We start from the raw sequence: 25,709 nt of genomic DNA, 5'->3' as shown, positions 1-25,709 counted from the left end.
CATTACTGGTGTGCCAGTTTTCCACATACAAAACCCTGACCTTGGCAGTATGCTGGTACTTTTCAAATTGATCTTGCTAAATCCTACCAAAAACTCTGTAGACTAGGTAACCTCAGCATGTGGCAGATAAGGACAAGAGGGGTCAGGAAGGAGAAACACCTTGACCAAGGTCATGCAACTCCATCAGTGGCCCTCCAGCTCTGCCATCAAGATCCTCACTGTTTCCCTACTAAAAGCAGGAAGACCAGATTTGCATTTATCACAGACTTAGGGGAACTCAAGCTTAGGCACTGATAACCCTAGCTCCTTGTTTTCCTGTTTAACCACCTTATCAGTTCAAATACAATCAAATTCTGCAACAGCTCCTGAGGGTAACTCCCCACCCCACAGACTTAAACCATTATTATTTCATAACATACTCTGTGCCTGAAGACACTGCCACCCAGCTTGTCAAGGGCAGGAAAATAAGCTTTAACCACCCTATAAAAATCTAATATGGAAAGATGGCCCCAGATCATAGGATATCACATACAGACATGGATTTGTAAAAAACAAAAAACCTACAGGTTTTTCTATTTTCTCTTCAAGGTTCTATTGCATGCAGAAGCTGACTTAAATGGCATCCATCAGAAAATGATAATGGGAACTGAATGAAATTCTCATAAATCACGTTACTAAGTATAGTTACATCTGAGATGTGAAACTCAATTAAACAGATGGCCACATGCTGTCAGAATCAGCCCCTAATCAATAAAGATGTTCATTTTAGAAAATCACCTCAATTTTTCACTTTTTCAGTGAAGCAAAAAGAAGGCAGTTGTGGGTTGTGGGGAGTCCCAGGAAACCCAATGGGGAAATGTAAAAGAAGGAACTCCACCTGTCTTAATCCATAGTCCAGAAAATCAGAAATAGAGAGAGAGAGGAAAAAAAAAAAAAGTCACCCAAAGGATTCCTTGTCATCTTGCCTGGGAAAGTAATTTACAATAAGAGCAAGTGCTGGTCATTAGGAAAAAAGAAACAGCTTGAATCTCTTAATTAAAATACTGCTCCAAATTGTTCATTCTAAAGCCCCTCTGCTCATGAGCTTTCAAGAAACCACTAGGTTATTCTGTAATGGCTGCTTGTTCAGTAAACTCCAATAAGATCAGCTCTTCCCACATAAGAAAAAGGCTGAGCTGGGGTAAATCCTGGAGGCAGAAGTATCACCAGGCATATTTAAATTCCCCAGAGAGCAGTAAGCATTCACTGACACTTTTAAGTGAAGGTGGAGACAATGGTGAAGAATCTCTCTCAATGCCTTTTCTTGCACAAGAACTGATTGATTACATTCACTAGATTGATGACAGTTACGTCTACCAATGACAAGAAGGGATGAAAGTGAGTTGACGAGAACACTGTATTTTGGAACACTCACTCTGGAAAACATCTGGTGTTATCTGGCAAGTTGAGTATTTGTATACCCTATAAGCCAGTAACTCCACTCCTAGTATATACCCCAAACACTTGTTTCTGGAGATATGTGCAGGATATTCAAAGCAACATTGTTCATAACAGCAAAAACCTGGGAAAAGGGGGAAACATAGGTCTGTAGAACAGATAAGTAATCTGGGGCACAGTCATACAATGGAATACTACACAGCAGTGAAAATGGAAAAACCTAATGCCACATGCTACCTGGATGAATCTTAAAAATATGTTGAATGAAAAGCAAAGTTGCTTAAGGCTGCATGTGATATAATGCCATTCTTATCATGCTAAAATTGAGCAAAAAGAATATATTGCTTAGGGATGTACATATGGTTTAAAATTTATTTTCTTTAAAAAAAATAAGAAAATGACAAACAAAAAAATGAGACTAGTGGGTACTACTATGATGAGGAAGAAGAAAGGGATAGGGAGGAACACAGACAGATGCAATGGCATCAGGAATGTTCCAGTTCTTGAATGGGTGGTGGGTTCATAAACATATATTTATTTTATCATATGTTTGCTAAATACTTTATAACTTTATGAGTTCTAGCATGTTATATATATTCCTTTGCATGTATATAATGACATTTTCTTTTAAAATAATTTTAAAAAGGTATAACCCAAAAATTTATTCCAAATGCTATTATAATTCACATTTATACATGTAACTTCTTATAAAGAGTAGTTATAAAATATCTAAAATATCATATGTTCCCATGTAACACATGGAGCTTAGTTCTCAACTGAGAGCTACAGAAAACCCCATCATGCTGTACATTTTAAATACATAAAATTTTTGTCAATTATACCTCAATAAAGGAGAAAGCAAAGGTATTTTCACAATAATAATACACCAGCAGCCGATTGTTCTCTTCACCACTTACCCTCCCACACCAAAGCCCTCCAGAGACTGCCATTCCCAAAAGTGGCCACACGAGGACGACTCTAAGGAGATGTGCTTGCTGGAAGTGGGCTGTCCTGTATGGCCAGGGAAACCTATCAGAATGAGGGCAAACACGGAGGGTGAGCAGACAGGAAGCCTCACTGAGAAGGTGGCATTCAAGGCAAGATTGGAGGGAACTGGGAGTGCAAAGCAGGCGGGTCACTTGGAAAAGTTCTCCAAGGCAAAGAGCATCCCAAGTACGAGAGTGTTTTGTGCTCTAGGATCAGGAGAGAGGCCAGCAGGGCTGGAACAGAGGGCAGATAAAGGCAGCATGATAAGAGGCCCCTGAACCATTTTAAGTAATTTGGCCTTTACTCTGAGTGAGATGGGATGCTGATAACAGGTTCTGCTCCAAGGAGGGACATGAGATGATAGTAAAACATCTCAAAATGGCTGCAATATTCTATTTGGAATAGATGGAAGGGGAGTAAGCTCAGAAGCAGGGAGGCAAGTGAGGCAGCCATGATGGGGCAATCCAGGGATGGTCAAGAGTGGCCAGTCTTTCTAAATTCCAGCCCCCACACGCAACAAACAGCACAGAGACATGCTTAAATCTGAGAGATGAGGTGTGCTCACCACTCCAGGGAGAGTGGTGGAGACCAGAAGCGGTGCAGGGGGATGAAAAACCATCAAGGGCTTCAGCCAAGCAGTCCACCCTCCCACAATAGGTCCTGCCAACCTGTACTCAGTGTCGGTCAGTCTCGGGACCATCTTCATACTTTTGCCACATATGGATCTCCCTGTAGACAATACAGAGAACTGCTCTGCATGCTTTTCAACTCTACTTATAAGGTCTCAAACTCCATATATTTTCCCAAGTTTTTCCCCCCATACAGCCTATTCCTTGTGGAATTCATCCATGTTAATACATCTCACTCTGGTCACTCCCTAGTCACTGTCGTGTGGCATGCCCTTGTGGGAACATGACATGTATGATTCGTTTTCCTTTGGAGACCCAAGTTATTCCCCTTTTGCTGCTTCATAAACAACACTGCTAAATAATGCCATTTGAAGCAACATGGATGGAACTAAAGGTTCTCATACTAAGTGAAGTAGGCCAGAAAGAGAAAGACAAATACCATATGATATCACTTATATATGGAATCTAATATACGGCATAGATAAACCCTTCCACAGAGAAGAAACTCATGGACTTGGAGAACAGACTTGTGGTTGCCAAGGGGGAGGGGGAGGGAGTGGGATGGACTAGGAATCTAGGGTTAATAGATGCAAACTATTGTCCTTGGAATGGATAAGCAATGAGATCCTGCTGTATAGCACAGGGAACTATATCCAGTCTCTTATGATGGAGGATAATGTGAGAAAAAAAAGGTATATATGAATATGTGTGACTGGGTCACTTTGCTGTACAATAGAAAACTGAAAAAAAACACTGTAAACCATCTATAATGGAAAAAATCAAAATCATTTGGAAAAAAAGTAAAATGTATGGTTGAGCTCAATGCTGCTCTATTCCACACACACACACACATACACACACACAAAATCACTGCTATGAGCATCCGCTCGTGGACCTCCTCATGCGAGACTTCTCTAGGCACCACTATCCAAACTGTGTTAGAGTCACCTCGAGGGCTTAATAAAACAGACTGCAGAGCCCCACACCCAGAGTTTGTGAACAACAGGTCTAAGCTTGGGGCCTGAAAAATTGCACTTCTAACAAGTTCCCCTGGGACATTGCTGTTGTTGGTCACAGGACCACACTTTGACTAACAGCATTAGGACACGTGGCAAGAGGTCACGTGATATTCACGGATATGTGTGCCCATCTTTGGCCTTTCTGCATGTTGCCAAACTACTCCTCGAAGTAAGCGAACCAATTTACACTTCCACTAGCAGTATGTGTCCCTGTTGCCAACAGCTGGTGCTGCCTGATTTTTAATTTGTGCCAATCTGATTTTTAATAATTTATAAACTTATCATGGTATTTATAATTATGTACCCAATTCACGTAAATACCAGAAATGTAAGATTTTACACCCCAGGATCAATTAGAGCATTTCAAAGCTTTCCTTACAGTCCCTTCAACTTTGAAAATCTGCCCAGTTACCTGATTGATTCTAGAAAAAAATAAAAGAGTATAGACAAAAATCATTAAGGCCATTAGTAAAAAAAGTGGAAGCTTGTTCCTTTTCATGGCCAACATCATTGTAGACTATTTATTGTTGTTTTTTTAAAAACAAAAAACAAAAACAAAAACTTAATGGTTATATAAAGCTTTTTTTTTTTCCCTTTTATTTTAGGGCCACAACCACGGCACATGGAAGTCCCCAGGCTAGGGGTCAAATTGGAGATACAGCTGCTGGCCTATGCCACAACCACAGCAACATCAGATCCGAGACACATCTGCAACCTACATCACAGCTCATGGCAACGCCGGATCCTTAACCCACTGAGTGAGGCCAGGGATCAAAGCCGCAGCCTCGTGGACACTAGTTGGGTTCATGACCACTGAGCCACAAAGGGATCTCCCTGTAAAGCTTATTTAAAAAGACTTATTATAAGGTAAAGAGGATGAGGAAAATTGGGCATATGGGTAGGGAAACAAACTTCCTTCACCAACATACTTGGCCACTTTTGGTGGGAAATAAAGAATGCTATACTCTTGGAATTCCCATCGTGGCACAGCAGAAACGAATCTAGCATCCATGAGGATGCAAGTTCAATCCCTGACCTCACTCAGTGGGTTAAGGATCCACCGTTGCTGTGAGCTGTGGTGGAGGTCACAGACAAGGCTTGGATCTGGTATTGCTGTGGCTGTGGCGTAAGCCGGCTGCTACAACTCCGATTTGACCCCTAGCCTGGGAACCTCCATATGCCGTAGATCCGGCCCTAAAGAGACAAAAACAAACAAAAAAAAGAATACTACACTCTTAAATAACAGTCATGGCAACATTCCTTCCACTGTGAGTCACATTAACAAGGAGACAAGGAGCCAGTACTCACGGATCTGGTTGGTGGATGCACTGTAGAAGGCATTGACTGTGGTTGGATTTGTAAACCACCTGTAGGGAGAGAAAGAAACACTACCAAGTGATCCTCATTACCCAGGCAAGAGGGCAGCAAGAACACATAAAATGTGGTGGCATTTATTAGCACATAACCAGGGAATGATGGGGAAGTGGGACACGCGGGGAAATTATCGCCTCAGTTTAGGGCTACTGCTTTGCTCAGCAAAGTCTTATCCTAAACTGAACATGGTTCAATGAGAATCTATTAACATGCCTGGTTATTCACTGTTACTAACTTCATGGAAAAAGCAGCAGGGCTTATAAAGAGCTTTAATGAAAAATCCTGAATCTAAAGGGCTCTCCCCACAGATGGAGACCCAGTAACAAACTGCTCTTTGGCAGGCTCTGTTCAACAGATCCATGGGGCTGAGCTTTCTATGCTGCATCACCTCTGAAGTGTCCATTAAATGTATGGGGCTGGTGACAAAACAGAAGTCTCCGTAGAGAGAAATGAAGCACAACCAGGCTAGCCAGAGGTTTGCCTGCTCCAGGAGAAAGTTTACTGACTTAAGCACCAAAAGATCTAATGGCTTATTCTGGCTCTATCACTAACTAGCTGGGTTGTGGTGGGAAAATGGCCTATCTTCCTGGGCTTCAGTTTCAGCTATAAAACTAAATTGTTGCATGAAGAGATCTTGGGAACCCCTTCCAGCTATGAAGAGCTGCCCGTCCATTTTAAATACACAGGAGGTCACTTAGATCAGCCTCAGCAAATTTTTTCTGTAAACAGATCATAAACATTTAGGCATTTCACGGGCCAAAACCAAGGATGTTATATAGGTATTTCTACAGTGAGAGAAAATTTTCTATATAATTTTATTGATGAAATTCAAAACATAATAATAATCAAGAGCCAAAAATGACAGCCAGCAAGGAAGTAGGGACCTCAGTTCTACAGCCACACGGAAGTGGAGCTGCTAACGCCTGAATGAGACTGGAAGAGGATGCTTCCCAGAGGCTCCCGCTAAGAGCCCAGCTAGCCGACATCTGGATTGCCCTTATGCAACCTGGAGCTGAGAAAACAACTGAGCCATCCCACATTTCTAACCTATAGAAATGTGAGGTAGTACTTTTGTGTTGTTGTGAGTTGCCAATGAGGTGGTGGCGATTCATTACAGCAGCAACAGAAAACTAAAACACAAAGAACCCAGCATTTGTATGTCTGCTCTTTGGGTCAAGAGGGGAGAAGGTGCCTCTCAACCTTGCTTCTAAATGACATTGGACTGAACCACAGTATGTTCAAAAAGTAACGTGTATTCTTAGAGCTGGTCTCTTCTCTTCCCCTCCTTCCCAACTCCCCTTCCTTAGCAAAGGATAAACTTTCAAAACATTAGGATAAGAGCCATGTGGAAACAGTGTTCCTAACTTCTGATGGACAAAGGAAGTCAAAACAAGGAAATCAAAAAACCAGATGGATCCTTATAGGGCGTCTGAAGCTTCAGCAAGAATTCCTCAAAAGCAAGATAAAAAGTGAGTTCCCTGGTGGCTCAGCAGGTTAAGGATCTGGCATTGTCACTGCTGTGGCTCTGGTTACACCTGTGGCACAAGTTCAGTCCCTGGCCTGGGAACTTCTGCTTGCCACAGGTATGGCCAAAAAAAAAAAAAAAAAAAAAAGGAATTCCTAAAACATATGAGATGCATGATCTCACCTTTCCTCACTTTCCAGAGCTCCTGCTGACTTTAGGACACATTTGGAGCCCTGATTATACCCAGAACTGATATTAAGTAGCTGCTTTAACAGAGCCTACCAGTTGTGGATGCTATGATTTCTTGTCATGGGTCAGTATCCACACCCAGGCAGCCGTTAAATATTCTGTATAGCTCCATGATTATATCTGAGCTCATTTAGCTTTACTATTCTCGAATATAAGGCTGCCTGTGCTGGTTTTCATATGTGTTTGCAATTTTTTTTACACTCCTCCCATTAAGAAGTGGATTCTAAATTCCTCTCCTCTTGATTATGGACTAGCCTTAGTGACTCACCTGTAAAGCATCAAATGCAGTAGAAATACCACATGACTTCCAATGCTAAGTAATTAAAGGTGATGCAACTTCCCCTGGTGCATACATGAACACTGCCCCCCTTCTTTTTAGGAAACTTGCTCTTCCAAGTTTCTTGCTCAAACAGTATGCCACAAAGAAGCCCAGTACACATGGACAGGCCATGGCAGGCATTCCAGTCAACAGCCAGCATCGACCACTAGACTATGAGAGGAAGCCTCCCTTATGACTCCTGCCCCAACCACCATCTGACTGTAACTACGTGGAAGACCAGGGGCGAGCACCACCCAGCTGAGCCTAGTGACCACCAGAGCTATGAGACAGAAATATGAATAATTATTTTTGCTTTAATCCTCTAAATTTGGGAGTGGGCCATTATACAATAATAGATAACTGAAACACTGAAAAGCTGGCTGTCCAAAGTCCTACCCAATGGATTGAATTTTCCCAGAAAAAAATGTTTTGTTTGCTCAACACATTGGCTTTTAAAAGTACCAAATATGAATTCCTTTCGTTTTTTTTGCCCAAGCCTGCAGCATGTGGAAATTCCCAGACTAGGAATCAAATCCACGCCATAGCAGTGACCCAAGCCACAGCAGTGACTCTAGATCCTTAATCCACTGTGCCACCAGGTAACTCCTGGAATTCCTTTAAATGAAGTGTACAATCACCAGTTCTCCACGGTCTCCACCACTCCCTATCATTTACAACTGTTTAGGTCATCGTTTGTTAACTGATTGGGTCCTGAAGGCATATGAGTTTGCACAACTTAACTCCCAGCAGAATTTTAAGTTCCTTATGGTCTAAGACTATTGCCCAAGTGGTACATGCTGATCAAAAAATATCATTAAATATATTTAAATGAATTTATTGCTATGTATGCATCTACTTGAATAAACAAAGAGTGTCATTCAAGTGCTTTAAATTCCTTTTAGTATGTCCTTTTTCCCCCACTTTTAGTATGTCTTTAGGGCGTTTCTGCAGTCTGTGTTTGGAGAAGGATTTAGTAGACAAGGTAGGAACAGGTCTCATATAAATTTCAAATCCAAAAATATATGGAGATGAAATTAGAGTGGACAATGGGATACAGGAGTATGATAATGAAATGCAATAATCTAAAGGAAAAGACACTGGGACCTTGGTTTCTTTGGACCATATAAAACATATACATCAGGCTAAAGTTTTACATTTTATCTACAGACTCTTAAAGATAGTCTAGGGAATATGGAATGGAAAAACTATTTATTGCTTTCTCATATCCTGTAGATTATATCCATCCCATTCCATGCTGTACATAATGCTTTTGCAAACAAAAATTCTGAGCAGGACCATAATTTGTATAGACATTCAGTATATTTTTACCTATTTTTCAAAAAATAGAGAAAAAAAATGCAGACATGTTTGGTCACAGTAGAATGAGAGTGAGTTAATAGGGACTGGCTTAAAATCACTTCTGTCAAAAAAAGAGGATCCTAAGGGAAAGAAATTACTTTTGACTCAAGCTGAGCAGTGAAGTAAATCCTCTATTTTTAAGCAAGCTGATGAAGTGACAATTCTGAAAACCAACCCCTAAATATGTACTTTCAGGGATGACCACCCAATTAAGTTCATTCTTGCTGACATTTCCCATTGCGTTAGAAAGTTCTTAATGCACATTAGAGCAGCTAAAATGGATTCCATGAGAATGAAAGATAAAGGGTGCTTATCTCCTATACCCACAGAGAAGCAAAATGTTATTTCAGGACTTTGTGGAAATACGATCATGATGTGCTGTTCAAAATAAACTAGTATAGTGGAGCTAGTCCAGAATCGCCCTCCATTAACTCATGAATTTTCAGACCTAAAAGATGTCAATTAAAGCCAATATGTATCATGAAGCCAAAGTTCCCCACTTGCCTGAAAAGGAGTAGCCCAAAATTTCTTTTTTAAAAAATGACCAGGAGCTCCTGTAATGGCTCAGTGGTAATGAGCCCAACTAGTATCCATGAGGATGCGGGTTCAATCCCTGGCCTTGCTCAGTGGGTTAAGGATCCGGCGTTGCCATGAGCTGTGGTGTAGGTCACAGCCACAGCTTGGATCCCACACTGCTGTGCTGTGGCACAGGAGCCCTAGCCTGGGAACATCAATATGCCACAGGCGTAGCCCTAAAAAGACCCAAAAAATTGACCATCATATCACTTTATCATGCAAAGATAACCTTACATTTCTTAACATTTGCTTTCCGTGAAATAGACACAAAGTCCGAGGAATTACTAGCACTGCACTGATTTTCATTCCTGGAGAACTTTTCCAGACACGTTAACCAATCTAACTTCCTTGTTAAAGAGATATTTGTTTTCATTGACAGAGAAAAAAAAAAAACAATACAAATCACAGTTTTCTTAATCCCACAAAGTCAGCTAGCACTTTTCCAAAGCATAAATATTAGGTATAGTCAAGGTCATAAAATCTTACACCCCATCAGTATTTTAGGATGATGTTAAAAATGACACATTTAGCTGTTTTTCAATTAGCAACCCAGGCCTTGCTACCCATCCAAATGAATAATGACATTTTGAAATTAAAGAATTAACTTGGCAGCATCACCAACATAGAAGAGTTCCTGAGAAGATCCTGAAAATTCACAAAAATACTGGTGAGACTTCCACAAGTTGTAAAAACAAGAGTTTGAACTTACCTGAAGTAGATCTGAAAGGGCAGGATGATTTAACTTACTTTGTAGGTACATGTTGTAAGAAAATTTGAAGGACAGAGGGCAGGATGGCTAGACGGGAGCCATAGCTAAGAACGAGAGGCTGTAATCACAGCTTAAACCAAGGAAGGGTAAAGGGCCTAGAGCAGGAAGTTTGAAGAGAGAGAGAAACAAGAAATGCAGAAACCATAAGAAGAACCAGACAAAGATCTGGAGATCAGAATATCAGCCAAGGTTAAAAAGTAGGACATGAAAAAAAAAAAAATGGCCATGGAAGTCAGGCTTCCAGCTATGACACAATGAAAAAGACAACAAATCCTTTCCACAAAAACCAAGCATAATAATGGACAAAAGTGTCAACAACTAACCACTTTAGGGGTCTGGGAATTAATCAAAGGCAATCTATAAACCGAAAAACATTTAATTTTGAACTGCTAGAACTTAAGAGGAAGTAGAACAAGAGTCTATAGCCTTCTTGTCTGGGACTGTTCCCATCCCTCCCAGCTCAGTCAGTGAGAATGTATTTTACTAGGATAGCGCTGGCTGGAAAACCATCAGTTTTGCTCACAGGGTAGGGGAGGTGGGGGATGAGGCTGAATTCAATTGGGGATGGAGGTGAAAACCTACTACTTTTCCAACTAAAAGTGATAAACTTGGTAGAAAACAAATGAGGAAAACCCACAGCTTTGCTAGCCTGAAGTTATAGTTCCCACCAGAGAACTATAGACCAGCCAGAAATTTAAAGAAGGTCCTGGAACTGAAAGAATCATAAAAGTGTGAGCTATGCTCTCCACATATCCTTGACTGACTGGGAAACTAAGCATGTGCACAGGGGAGACCCAAGAGAGCCCAGTGGAAAGTAAGCTCCAAGGGCAACTGAGAATTGCCCTAGGAACAGTGACTTTGAGTATCCTCCTAACCCTCACACAGATCAACTGGCAGAGGGCAGAAGCCCTGTAAGTTCAAGGTATTTAAGCACAAGCTCTACCCTGATCTCTAGCTGAGGACTAAGGTATGCAGACACAAGGAAAACCTCTATGAGGAGAAACTAAAAAAAAAAAAAAAAAGAATTTAAAATATGAGGAGAGGCGTTCCCATTGTGGCGCAGTGGTTAACGAATCCGACTAGGAACCATGAGGTCGCGGGTTCAATCCCTGGCCCTGCTCAGTGGGTTAAGGATCTGGCATTGCCGTGAGCTGTGGTATAGGTCGCAGACAGGCTCAGATCTGGCGTGGCTGTGGCTGTGGCGTAGGCCAGTGGCTACAACTCCGATTGGACCGCTAGCCTGGGAATCTCCATATGCCGCAAGTGTGGCCCTAGAAAAGACAAAAAAAAAAAAAAAAAAAAAAAAGAGGAGAGACATCCATGGCCACATACCATAGGAAAGACAGACTCTACAGTGTAAGTCCAGGAAAGCTGTTTTTTTTTTTAAAGCCTCAGAAAAATGAATCAGAATCCACAGTTGCTACAATATATATATTGGGGGGGGGGGGTTTCCAACAATTTTTTAATTTTTTTTTATTTCCCCAATATATTATTTTTTCCCTACTGTATAGCATGGTGACCCAGTTACACAAACTTTATACAGCACAATATATTATCTATAATGTTGTTTTCAAAAATGACAAAAGTTATGCTAAAAGAAAAAGTGTTAAAAAAAAAAAAAAAGCAATCAATAAACACTGAGTGAGCCCAGATCTTGGAATTAGCAAAGACTTGAAAGCAGCCATTATAAATTAGTTCAAAGAATTAAAATAAACTGTATTCAAGTAATTAATGGAAATATGATGACAATGAAAACAAAGAATCACAACAACAACAAAAAAGAAACTATTAAAAAGAAAAAAACAGGGGTTCCCATTGTGGCTCAGAAGAAACGAATCTGACTAGTATCCATGAAGCCACAGGTTCAATCCCTGGCCTCTCTCAGCGGGTTAAGGATCCAGCATTTCCGTGAGCTGTGGTATAGGTCACAGATGCGGATCAGATCTCGCATTGCTGTGGCTGTGGTGTAGGCCAGCAGCTGTAGCTCCGATTTGACCCCTAGCCTGGGAACCTCCGTATGCCCTGGGTATGGCCCTAAAAGACAAAAAAAAGAAAAAAACAAAACCAAAGAGAACTTCTGGAGTTGAAAAGTAAAACAATCAAAGTGAAAAATGTGTTAAATGAGTCAACAGCAAATTTAATAACGCAGAAGAATCAGTGAATTTGAAGACAGATTAATAGAAACTAACCAATCTGGAGAAGAGGAGGGGAAAAAAAAAACACCTTGGAGAAGTGGGCCAGAGCTGAACAGAGTAAAAATACCAGCAGGCAGAACAGAAAATAATCTAAATCTGAGCTGAAGAATTTCTCAGTTGAAGCCTCTTATTCATCATTTGCCTACACTTAATAGAATTGACAAGAGGATAAAATGAATTAAAATATGTAAGTCACTTACTGGCACATCATAAATAACAATTTTTAGTTGCTATCATCATCATCCACATTTTGTAGGGAAGAAAATCATGACTGGCCTAAACCCAAAAGTTCCTAGGGAAACTTCCCTACCTGTAGAAAAAGTTCCTACCAGCAGCTGGGAAGAGGGGTCTAAATCATAACTGCTATTGAAGGAAAATAACAGAGCTATCAGTTCTGTGACACACATTACCTCAATATCCTATCGTTACTTGATAATCACAGACATAACGTCAGAAACTGTGGGTTCAGTTCCAGACTACCATAATAAAGTAAGTATCACTAATTTTTTTTGTTTCCCACTACATATAAGAGTTACATTTAAACTATACTGTAGCCTATTAAGTGTGCAATGGCATTATGTCTTTAAAAAACAATACATACACCTTAATTAAAAATTATTTTATTGCTGGAGTTCCCATCGTGGCTCAGTGGAAACGAATCTGACTAGCATCCATGAGGACATAGGTTCGATCCCTGGCCTCGCTCAGTGGGTTAAGGATCTGGCGTGGCAGTGAGCTATGGTGTAGGCCACAGGCTCAGCTGAGACCCTGGATTGCTGTGCCTGTGGTGTAGGCCAGAAGCTGTAGCTTTGATTCAACCCCTAGCCTAGGAACCTCCATATGCCACTGGTGCAGCCCTAAGAAGACCTAAAAAAATTTTTATCGCTAAAAAATGCTAACCATCATCTGACAACACAGTGTTGCCATAAACCTTCAATTTGGAAAAACGCAGTATCTGCAAAATTCAATAAAGCTAAGTGCAATAAAATGAGGTGTGCCTATATATACAATTACTTCCACATTTGCAATCATACTTATTTTTTTATATATTTAAGTTCTAAAGTTTTTGCCTGAGTATGAAATTCCAGAGAAATTATACACACGCACACATATATAGAGAATCATAACATGATTTAGAAATGATTTGAACATTTGTCTATTAAGATGATAAGGTTTCTTTTGATATGTGTTGATGCTAGGAATGCAGTGGCCATAATTAGACTGAACAACCAATTCATACAATATTAGAAATAAGAGTTGCCAAAACATGATAGAGATTTTGCCAAACCAAGGTAACTGGCAAGCCAGCTACTCTGACTTGAGGGGAATTACAAAGTTTGATCTAGAGACCCCGCTTTCCACCATATTTATCTATTTTCCTTTTTTTCCCCCCCTTTTTTTTTACTCACTCTGTTTTTGGGACAGCTTTTCTCAGCCAGAAGAAATCAGTCTGTGCTAAATACTTGCGGGTTTGAAGGACGTTGCCAAAGTAGTCAGATTCTGAAAACTTGATCTGAATAAAACAAACCACAACCATCACTGTTCTAAGTGCAGATAAGACATGGCTCTGAAAAAAGGCTTTGATGCACAAATGAGCGACCAATGGTGAAGGTGCACTCCTCGCATCAACTTTCAGCCATCACCTATTAACCCAGTATTCACAAAGCCATGAAATTTAATCAGCGATTTTCTTTTAAAATAAAAAGCTCAAAAATCAATACAGTCATTTCTGGATCAGAGTAAAGCAAAACAAAAACAAGAGAAGCTGCAGTGATTTATAATGTGTTTCATTTGCTTTATAACTGAAAAATCCACTTTAACCTTTACAGAACATATTATCTTAGGTCTGAAATTTCTTTGCCCATGAGTTCTTGATCTTTATGTATACTTTATTTGTCCTAGAGGTTCTTCTAATAACATTCACTTTAGTCAGCTGAAGCTTCATTTGGTTTATAGATGAGGATTTAGTCAAATGTTAAAATCAAATTAACTATTATCAGTATTCATTCATGAAGTGAAAAAAAAAATGAAAATGATTCAGACTTATTTCCTACCCTAAGCACAATGGGGTCAGTAGAATAATTTAATTATTAATAGAAATTACCTACAACACTCAAAAAATGCTCTGGTCGCTAAGAATTCATTAAATTACAGAGGAAAATCAGAGATTTTAGCTTGCATGGAAAAACAGGAGGTTAATGGCTCACAACAATGTTGTCTACTAAAATAGGGAAAAAGGCATAAACGATTCTTGAGTTCCTTTTCTTTTTCTGGGAGGAGGATAGCAGACAGTTTCAATTCTATAGGCAATCTACCTAAAAAACTAACAGCACCTAACCTAAATATTATAAGCAATATCCGTGTAATAGTAAAAGCAATGGTTTGCAGTGATCTGTGATGCTTTGGTTTTAAAATATTGTGGCAAATAAGAAAAATACACATTTGAATAAGCAAATAACCAAGAGTAATCACATTCTTATTAGCTGTAATATTTTTGTAAATTTAAGCCATGATACTCTTTCAAAAGGAAAAATTAAAATATACTAAATGAAGGTATATGAAACCCACAGGCACCACATTACAGATATGAATGAATATACACAATGATGGTTATAGACTCGACAGCAGCCTATTTGTTGGTCAATGTCTGGCTCGGGTTTATCTCTTCCCTAACGTATCATGAGTACTCATTTTCTCTGCAAAGTAATTTTTGTTAATGACTCATTTTAGCAATCTTTTAGGAGACCAGGCCAAAATACAAAGAAAGGAGTAACATAACATAGGCTCAAAGAGAAAGGAAGAAATGAAAGCATCAATTCCTGGTATCTTTGGTGTTCTACTTGGGCAACAAGTTTCAGAGACTAGACTTTGAGCTGTCCCTCCCTCAATCCTCTTGGGGGAGTGACTGATAAGTAAATCGTGGTATAGTCACATAAAGGAAAACCATAGAGAAGTCTAAAACAAATGGCCTGTATGTATGAACATGAGATAATCTCAAAAGCATAGCTGAGTAAATAAGACAAGTTGTATGTATGAGAGAATTTATATGTTGTTTATGGGTACATTCTACGTAGCAGGAGCATAGAGAAATGTATGGGAATGAGAAACATTGAATTTGAGAGTAGCTAGGGAAGGAAACAGGCAGAGAGGAAGGATGTTAGGTCAAGGGGGATTATACAAACATTTTCCAATGTGTCTGTTTTATTCATTTGAAATGTGTCTGTGTGCATGTATACAGGTAATATGGCAGTATGTTTAATATTTGTTAAAGCTAAAGGTGTTCAAAATATGATTTTATATACTTTTCTGATGTTTGCCATGCTTCATAATAAAAAGAACTCTTGCAATTGGTTGTATTTTAGATAGATATTTATACTTAGCCTCAGAAGAAACAGAGCAAACTCCTTGTTTTAAGAAGCAACCTTAACTAGCAATCCTAATGCATTCCCAGATCACACAGTTTAAAGATGTGTCCACTTCAACCATTTTTCAGATTTTGCTTCCAAGACAGTTCTGCCAAAACTTTCAGAAGATGTTTGTAACTGACAGAAAATTTAAATGCGTTCCTGGGTTCAGAGTGCTTTCCAGAAAATTCTCCCAAAGGAATTTCCTTCAAAAATATTAACCATTTTTTTTTGTGTGTAATATAGGTGGAGTCTGTTGTTACTTTTAGAAGAGTTTGCTAATACGGATATTTTCCTTTTCTGCTTGAAAAACAAAAACAAAACCAAAAACCTGACAATGAGGTTGTTCTACAGACATTAAATAGAAAACCACTCAAAAATTTCCTAAAGAAGAGTCCCAAGTCTAAAAATACTTTAAATAAATACAATCCTACCATAACCTTGAAAATAATCATGGGGAACAAAACTCAGAGGCAAGTAATTACAATTTGCTAATAGCTTATCTATGTTTAGAAAGATAATTTTTACATTGTTTTAATGATTAAGAATATTTCTTATTTCTTAGCCTGGTTTAATTGGTCTAGTCCATTTATTTGATAGACATACAGGGGAAATTTTTACTTTTTCCTATAAGATAGGTTAAGTGTATGGGGGTATGGAAGGGCCAGGTGCTGTTACTCTAGCATGATAGATGGGAAACAGAGACAAAGAGATTATGGAACCTGGCGAAGTCATGAAGTCCAAATAATTAGGCTCCTACCTCAATGTTATTTTCAGTGGTCCTGGTAAGAAAACTAGTGCTTCAACAGAAAGAGCACAGGGAAGGAGGAGGAGAAGATAAGATTATGGTGGGAGGAGAATCAGTGATTAAATACGTCAGGGTACAGTTTACTTAGTATCAGACAGCTGTCAAAATAACAGTAATGAAGGCTATAGAAGACAAGGACAAAAACAATGTCAAATGTAAAGGTCAGTAAACAATATTATATATTAGCATCAATGACAGCTATACAAAATAAAAAGACAGGGAGGTACCATTGTGGCTCAGTGGTAATGAACCCGACTAGTATCCATGAGGATGCAGGTTTAATCCATGGCCCCACTCAATGCTGTGGCTGTAGCGTAGGCTGGGCTGCTGCAACTCCAATTAGACCCCTAGACTGGGAATATCCATATGCCACAGGTGTGGCCCTAAAAAGCAAAAAAAAAAAAAAAAAAAAAAAGTTAAAATTAAAATTAAAATTGAAAAATTTAAAAATAAAAAGACAAAATAACATACTAAAACAGAAGGAAGTATTATTACTTTTGAGTATCAATATTCAGGGGCTTTTTCAATTCTTTTATCTATTTCCAAATTTTCCACTTTTTGACAATACTTTGATAATTTCAAATATTTTGATAGAGCTTTGACTGAGAAAAAAAATATGAAACTGAGCAACCACTGGGCCAGCTCGGCTTGTTGTAGAGATAGCAGCAAGAATGAATGTATATGCATATTTTGGAACCACCGGTAATGTTCAAAAACAATGTTTGAATTCTGAAAGCAACAATAACTGGCTCAAAAGTCTCTTGTACTTTCTGCTACTGGTGAAAATCTAGGTCAAGTTGATAATGACTTTCAATCAACTCTACCTCCTGACTTTTCAACTGAGTGACCTTTGGGGAATTAATTTGGGCTTTCATGTCATTTCCTAAGAATAGCTGTCCAGATCATAAAATGTAGGGGAAACTGACTCTCTTCTTGGAAGTCCTATCCTGGATGCCTAGCACCAAATGCCCCAGACCAAATGGAAGAAAAGAGCTAATAGAGCTAGTATCTTCCCCAAAGGTGAGGAACACATCCTAACAACAGAACAAGGAAATGTGTTCAGCTTCTCTGTATGATTAATAAATACATGTTGATAAGATACTACATAAGCCAATGGGAAATGTAGATTCCAGAACGATTTTTAAGTTAAATCCATTTAAAGATACTCAAATACTGCTAAGTAACATTTTCGTTTCGGCACCCAAAAGTACTCTGAATACTTAATGGAATTCAGATTTTAGAATTATGTTTTCCCTTTTTTAAATCGCAAAGTAACAAGCAACATCACAGTGTTTAGCTGGCTCTTCCATGAGTGGTATGTATGTATACATGTATATATACACCTACATACAGGGGTGACGTATGTGCATGTCTATCACTCACTAGAAACATTGATATTCTCTGAAAAATTACCCATATCCAATGCTCCTAAGTAAATGGAGGGCAGCTGTGTTCCGACTTTAGCTCCTACTGCAATTCTCCATTGGCTTTCACCAGAATAGGTGAAGTGCCTGACTGGTGTTGATTATTTGCCTACTGTCTCTCAGATACATGACCACCCTTTCCCTCCGTTCTATAATGCTGGCCTGAGATTCTGAAAAACCATGTTTCCCAGGTTCCACTGCCACTTGGCTTCCTGCCAATAGGAGGCAGTGGAGAAAATCAGCAGGTGGCAGGAGAGGAAAGGATGCTGTGTTTATTCTCTTTTATTCCCTCTCTCTCCTCCTTCTTCCTTTGACAATGACTCTGCAAGCATCTTCAGTCCCTCTTCCACAGTCCTAGCTCTACCCTAGGGTGGCAGTTCCTCCTCTGCTCTCCTAAGCAATGGTACCATCACCTCCTCCCTTTTGCATCCCTAGATGTGGAGAGGAAGGGAAGGGAGTGGGTATCTGCTTCCTGAAAGCTATTACCTCACCTTCCTGATTTTCACCTTCTAATCTATTTCCTTTTGTTTTTGTTTTTTTTTTTTTGAGAGAGTGAACTATTTATTGCACCACTGTTTAAAACACCTATTTCTTATGTAAATCTAATCGAGGTTAACAAAGATTCATCTTTTCAAAGAGAGTTATGTAGGGAGTTCTCCTGTGGCATAGGTGGTTAAGGATCCAGCATTGTCATTGTAGTGACCCAGGTCACTGCTGTGGCGTGGGTTCAATCCCTGGCCTGGGAAATTCCACACACATCAGGTGTGGCCAAAAAAAAAGAGTTACGTAAATATATTAAGAGCTGAGCCCAATAAAGAGTGGGGATGATGGGGACATCCAAGGATGAATCATTCCTCTGAGAAGGAAAGTTTTAAAGAGATGAGGGAAGAGAGGACAAGATGGCGGAGGAGTAGGGGGACACGCTCGCCCTCTCCCACAAACACAAAAAAAAAAAAGCACATCTACAGAATAAATGACTCGCACAGAACAGCAACCAATCGCTGGCAGAAGAACCTAAACTCCAATAACGGCAAGAAGTTCGTGACATTACGGGGCAGAACGGGAGAAAAGAGGAGAGTGAGAGAAGGTGAATCCAAGCGGGACGGGCGCTCCCGAAAGGGAACTGCGGAGGAGAAAGGGATCCCGCACCCTGGAAAGTCACCTACACGGGGGAAAGATCAAACGAACTGGAGGAATCTCCAGATGCAGAGAAGAGTGTAGCAGTAAGTTGGAGTACGGAAAAGCCGATCAAGAACCCAACGGACCATCTGAACTACGGGCACAGTCACCAAAAATTGAGACGCCTGGGTGGGGGCTGGGCACCGAGACCTCGGCTCCAGAGGATATTCCCCGGGCTGGGGGGGACAGGGCGGAGCGGAAACTGCTTGGGAGGTCTAGAAACCATTTGACGGGGCAGAGACTGCCTGGGAGACTAGAAAACAAAGCTGTCGCAGAGGAAGGGAGCAATACTCTAGGGGCGGGGAAGTGGAAAGCCGCATCAGAGGGAACCTGGGAAAAGAGCCTGGTCTGCGTCCGTGCTGGGGAGGGGAGAGAAGAAGGGGTGGGTCCCCATAGAATACCCCCCACGCCACAGCAAGCTTACAGGCCCACTAGCTAGCTGAAAGCTGTGCTTCCCAGTGCATCCCCTCCCCCCACCCCTGCCACCCCCTACGCTCTCGCCGAACCTGGGGCTGCCTGCCATCCAGGAGGGCTGGCCTCAACAATTGCCTGAAGCCTACCACCACAGGGGCTCTCCCTGCACAGGCCTGCTTGCCCTTTGGAGGGGCTACACTTCCACAGAGTAGCACCAAACACCACCAGCCCCCGAGAAAAGGCCTGCAGCCCAGAAAAGCTAGAACAAGCCTAGCCAGGCAGTGAATAGATCTGCCTAATTCCCAGACGGTTTTTCTGAGTCGGGCTGCCCCGGGGAGGAGCCTCTTCAGTTTCCAGCGGCCCTGCTACCCGCCCAAGCCCCCAGGGGGTGCCTTAGTGGATCAGCTGTATAGGACTGCCAGCTCCAGGCAGGACCCCCTGCAGCCCAGAAAAGCTGCAACAAGCCTGCCCGAGTCAGGAAAAGATCTCAGGCGGTTTTTCTGATTCAGGCTGCCCTGGGGAGGAGCCTCTTGGGTTTCCAGTGGCCCTGCTACCTGCCCAAGCCCCTAGGGGGTGCCCCACTCCCACGGAATAGCTGCTCAGCACCACCAGCCCCCTAGAAGAGCCCCTGCAGCCCAGAAAAGCTGCAACAAGCTCAGCCAGACTGTGAAAAGATCCACCTACATTCTCAGGCCATCCTTCTGAGTTGGGCTGCCCTAGGGAAGAGCCTCTTAGGTTCTCAGTGACTCAGATAGCTGCTGCAGCCCCCAGGGGGTGCTGCATTCCTGAGGAACAGCTGCCCAACACCGCCAACCCCCTGCAAGAACCCCACAGCCTAAAAACACCAGAGCAAGCTCTGCATGACCAAGTGAAATCTGCTACCATCCTGGTGTGGACCTCCCAGTCCTGTCTGCCCTCAGGAAGTCCTCCTTTGCTTCAGAGACAACCTGTTAGCCCCATCAACACTCCAGAAAAGCCACACTACCTCAAAAAAGATTGACCAACAATGCCAGCCCTCAGGAAATATTCCATGGCAGTGACAAGGCAAACACTGCCCAATCACAGAGAGTACAACTCCCTCAGGAGAAAGAAAACAACAAGCAAGATGAAGAAGCTGAGAAACCACCCCCAGTCAAACCAACAGGAGAACTCACCTAAAACAGTCAACAATGAAACAGATCTCTGCAGCCTGACAGACCTGGAGTTCAAAAGAGAAACAGTGAAAATACTGAAGGAATTAAGAGAAGATATGAACAGGAATGCAGATACCCTCAGAAAGGAACTAGAAAATATAAGGAGGAGCCAAGAAAAACTAGAACATTCATTTGCAGAGATGCAAACTGAACTAAGGGCAGTAAAAACCAGAATGAATAATGCAGAAGAACGAATCAGTGATATGGAAGATAGAATAATGGAAATCACTCAATCCGGTCAACAGACAGAAAACTGAATCAAAAAACTGGAAAGCAATATAAGAGACCTATGGGATAATATAAAGCGGGCCAATCTACGCATAATAGGAACTCCAGAAGGAGTAGAAAAAGATAAGGGGATGGAAAATATATTTGAAGAAATTATCGCTGGAAACTTCCCAAATCTAAAGGATACTGGGTTCAAGATACAAGAAGCACAGAGGGCCCCAAACAAACTGAACCCAAACAGACCCACACCAAGACACATCATAATAAAAATGGCAAAAGTTAGTGATAAAGAGAGGATCCTAAAGGCAGCAAGAGAAAAACAGAATGTTACCTACAAGGGAACCCCCATAAGAATATCAGCTGACTTCTCTACAGAAACACTACAGGCCAGGAGGGAATGGCAAGAGATATTTAAAGTGCTAAAAGGAAAAAATATGCAACCTAGAATACTCTATCCAGCAAGAATATCATTTAAAATAGAAGGGGAAATAAACATTTTTTCCAACAAACAAAAACTTAAAGAATACTGCAACACAAAGCCCAGGTTAAAGGAAATATTGAAAGGGCTTCTCTAAACCAAAAAGAAAGGAAGGAAAGGGAAGAAAAAAGAAAAGAAAAAAAAAAAAGAAGAAGAGGAAGAACTAGGACTGAGGAAACCGCAATCAGAGAGCAGTCACTCAAATAAGCCAGCATACAGATTTAATCATGAACAGGCCTCAAACAAAATAAAATTAAAAAGAAAAAAATAAAAAAGAGTCATCAAAACCATAAAATGTGGGCAAGGGATGTTAGGAAGTAAATAACCCTTTTTGTTTGTTTGTATGTTTCTCTTCTTAATTTTAATATAGTAATGAAGTGTTTGAACTTACAGGACCCTCAGGCTAAAACACACAATTATGGGAAGGGGTTAGCATACTTAAAAAACAGGGCAACCACAAGCCAAAACCAAATATTGCATTTGCAAAAAATGAAAAAAAAATACACTCAAGCAGATGATAACAGGAGACCATCCAACCACAAAAAAAAGAAAAGAAAGGAAGAATGGAGAACCATAGAATCAACTGGAACACGAGGTTCAAATGGCAATAAATAATCATCTATCAATTATCACCTTAAATGTCAATGGACTGAACGCCTCAATCAAAAGACACAGAGTGGCTGAGGGGATAAAAAGGCAAAAACCTTCAACATGCTGCCTACAAGAAACTCACCTTAGGACAAAAGATACATATAGATTGAAAGTGAAAGGGTGGGGAAAAATATTTCACGCCAATAGACATGACAGAAAAGCAGGAGTCGCAACGCTCATATCAGACAAAATAGACTTTAAAACAAAAGACATAAAGAAAGACAAAGAAGGACACTACTTAATGATTAAGGGATCCATCCAAGGAGAGGATGTTACTATCATCAACATATATGCCCCAAATACAGGAGCACCCAGATACATACAACAAATATTAACAGACATAAAGGGAGATATTGATAAGAATACAATCATAGTAGGAGACCTTAATACCCCCTCACATCAATGGACAGATCCTCTAGACAGAAAACCAATAAAGCAACAGAGATCCTAAAGGAAACAATAGAAAAGTTAGACTTCATTGATATCTTCAGGACACTACATCCAAAAAAAGCAGAATACACATTCTTCTCAAATGCTCATGGAACATTCTCAAGAATCGACCACATATTGGGACACAAAGCTAACCTCAATAAATTTAGGAGCATAGAAATTATCTCAAGTATCTTCTCTGACCACAATGCCATGAAATTAGAAATCAACCATGGGAAAAGGAAAGAGAAAAAACCTACTTCATGGAGACTCAACAACATGCTATGAAAAAACCAATGGGTCCATGAGGAAATCAAGAAGGATATTAAAAATTACCTTGAAACAAACGATAATGAAGACACAACCGCTCAAAACCTATGGGATGCTGCGAAAGCAGTGCTCAGAGGGAAATTTATAGCAATACAGGCCTTTCTCAAAAAAGAAGAAAGGTCCCAAATGGACAACTTAACCCTCCACCTAAATGAATTAGAAAAAGAAGAACAAACAAGACCTAAAGTCAGCAGAAGGAAGGAAATTATAAAGATCAAAGAAGAAATCAATAAAATAGAGACTCAAGAAACAATAGAGAAAATTAATAAAACCAAGAGCTGGTTCTTTGAAAAGGTGAACAAAATTGACAAACCCCTGGCCAGACTCACTAAAAAGAGGAGAGAAAGAACCCAAATAACCAAAATTATAAATGAAAAAGGAGAAATCCCAACAGATACTGCAGAAATACAAAAAAACCATAAGAGAATACTATGAACAACTCTACGGCAACAAGTTTGACAATCTGGAAGAAATGGACAATTTTCTAGAATCTTACAGCCTGCCAAAACTGAATCAAGTAGAAACAGACCAACTGAACAGACTGATCACTAGAAATGAAATTGAAGAGGTCATAAAATCACTCCCTACAAATAAAAGTCCAGGACCAGATGGCTTCACAGGCGAATTCTATCAAACATATAAAGAGGAATTGGTGCCCATCCTCCTTAAACTCTTTCCAAAGGTTGAAGAAGAAGGAATACTCCCAAAGACATTCTATGATGCCACCATCACCCTCATTCCAAAACCAGACAGAGATACCACCAAAAAAGAAAACTATCGCCCAATATCATTGATGAATATAGATGCAAAAATTCTCAACAAAATCTTAGCCAACCGAATCCAACAACATACCAAAAAAATTATACACCATGACCAGGTTGGGTTCATCCCAGGTTCACAAGGATGGTTCAACATACGCAAATCAATCAGCATCATACACCACATTAACCAAAAAAAAGTCAAAAATCATATGATCATCTCAATAGATGCAGAAAAAGCATTTGACAAAGTCCAACATCCATTCATGATCAAGACCCTCGCCAAAGTGGGTATAGAGGGAACATTCCTGAATATAATCAAAGCCATTTATGATAAACCCACAGCAAATATAATACTCAATGGGGAAAAACTGAAAGCCTTCTCACTCAAATCTGGAACAAGACAGGGATGCCCACTCTCACCACTGCTCTTCAACAGAGTTTTGGAAGTCCTAGCCACAGCAATTAGACAAACAAAAGAAATAAAAGGCATCCATATAGGAAGAGAAGAGATCAAACTGTCACTGTATGCAGATGACATGATACTATACATAGAAAACCCTAAGGACTCAACCCCAAAACTCCTTGAACTGATTCATAAATTCAGCAAAGTAGCAAGATATAAGGTTAACATTCAGAAGTCAGTTGCATTTCTGTATACCAGCAATGAAATATTAGAAAAGGAATACAAAAATATAATACCTTTTAAAATTGCACCTCACAAAATCAAATACCTCGGAATACACCTGACCAAGGAGGTAAAGGACCTATATGCCGAGAACTATAAAACTTTCATCAAAGAAATCAAAGAAGATGTAAAGAAATGGAAAGATATTCCATGTTCCTGGATTGGGAAAATCAATATTGTAAAAATGGCCATACTACCCAAAGCAATCTACAGATTCAATGCAATCCCTATCAGATGACCCAGGACATTTTTCACAGAACTACAACAAACAATCCAAACATTTATATGGAACCACAAAAGACCCAGAATCCCCAAAGCAATCCTGAGAAACAAAAACCAAGCAGGAGGCATCACTCTCCCAGACTTCAAGAAATACTACAAAGCCACAGTCATCAAAACAGTGTGGTACTGCTATCAAAACAGACAGACAGACCAATGGAACAGAATAGAGAATCCAGAAAGAAACCCTGACACCTAGGGTCAATTAATCTTGGACAAGGGAGGCAAGAACATCAAATGGGAAAAAGAAAGTCTATTCAGCAAGCATTGCTGGGAAACCTGGACAGCTGCATGCAAAGCAATGAAACTAGAACACACCCTCACACCACGCACAAAAATACACTCCAAATGGCTGAAAGACTTAAATATACGACAGGACACCATCAAACTCCTAGAAGAAAACATAGGCAAAACACTCTCTGACATCAACAGCATGAATATTTTCTCAGGTCAGTCTCCCAAAGCAATCGAAATTAGAGCAAAAATAAACCCATGGGACCTCATCAAACTGAAAAGCTTTTGCACAGCAAAGGAAACCCAAAAGAAAACAAAAAGACAACTGACAGAATGGGAGAAAACAGTTTCAAACGATGCAACCGACAAGGGCTTAATCTCTAGAATATATAAACAACTTATACAACCCAACAGCAAAAAAGCCAATCAATCCATGGAAAAATGGGCAAAAGACCTGAATAGACTGTTCTCCAAAGAAGATATACAGATGGCCAACAAACACATGAAAAAATGCTCAACATCGCTGGTTCTAAGAGAAATGCAAATCAAAACTACCATGAGATATCACCTCACACCAGTCAGAATGGCCATCATTCATAAATCCACAAAGAACAAGTGCTGGAGGGGCTGTGGAGAAAAGGGAACCCTCCTCCACTGTTGGGGGGAATGTCAACTGGTACAGCCACTATGGAGAACAGTTTGGAGATACCTTAGAAATCTATACATAGAACTTCCATATGACCCCGCAATCCCACTCTTGGGCATCTATCCGGACAAAACTCGACTTAAAAGAGACACGTGCACCCGCATGTTCATTGCAGCCCTAGTCACAAT

The 25,709-nt window shown here is 40.3% G+C and overlaps 1 protein-coding gene across 1 annotated transcript in view; it reads right to left on the bottom strand.

Moving 5' to 3' along the window:
* PHEX (phosphate regulating endopeptidase X-linked) overlaps nt 1-25,709 on the bottom strand; it is a 226,183-nt gene that overhangs the window by 48,455 nt on the left and 152,019 nt on the right. The window contains exons 14-15 of the mRNA XM_047765574.1: nt 13,788-13,891; nt 5,381-5,439 (exon numbers count right to left, since the gene is read on the bottom strand). Coding sequence (XP_047621530.1) covers nt 5,381-5,439; nt 13,788-13,891 — 163 coding nt within the window. The remainder of the gene's footprint in view (nt 1-5,380; nt 5,440-13,787; nt 13,892-25,709) is intronic.

Source organism: Phacochoerus africanus, chromosome X (genome assembly GCF_016906955.1).
Source record: "Phacochoerus africanus isolate WHEZ1 chromosome X, ROS_Pafr_v1, whole genome shotgun sequence".
NCBI classification, from domain to species: Eukaryota; Metazoa; Chordata; class Mammalia; order Artiodactyla; family Suidae; genus Phacochoerus; species Phacochoerus africanus.
Note: the sequence above shows the minus strand (reverse complement) of the source record. Positions and strands in the feature narration are given on the sequence as shown.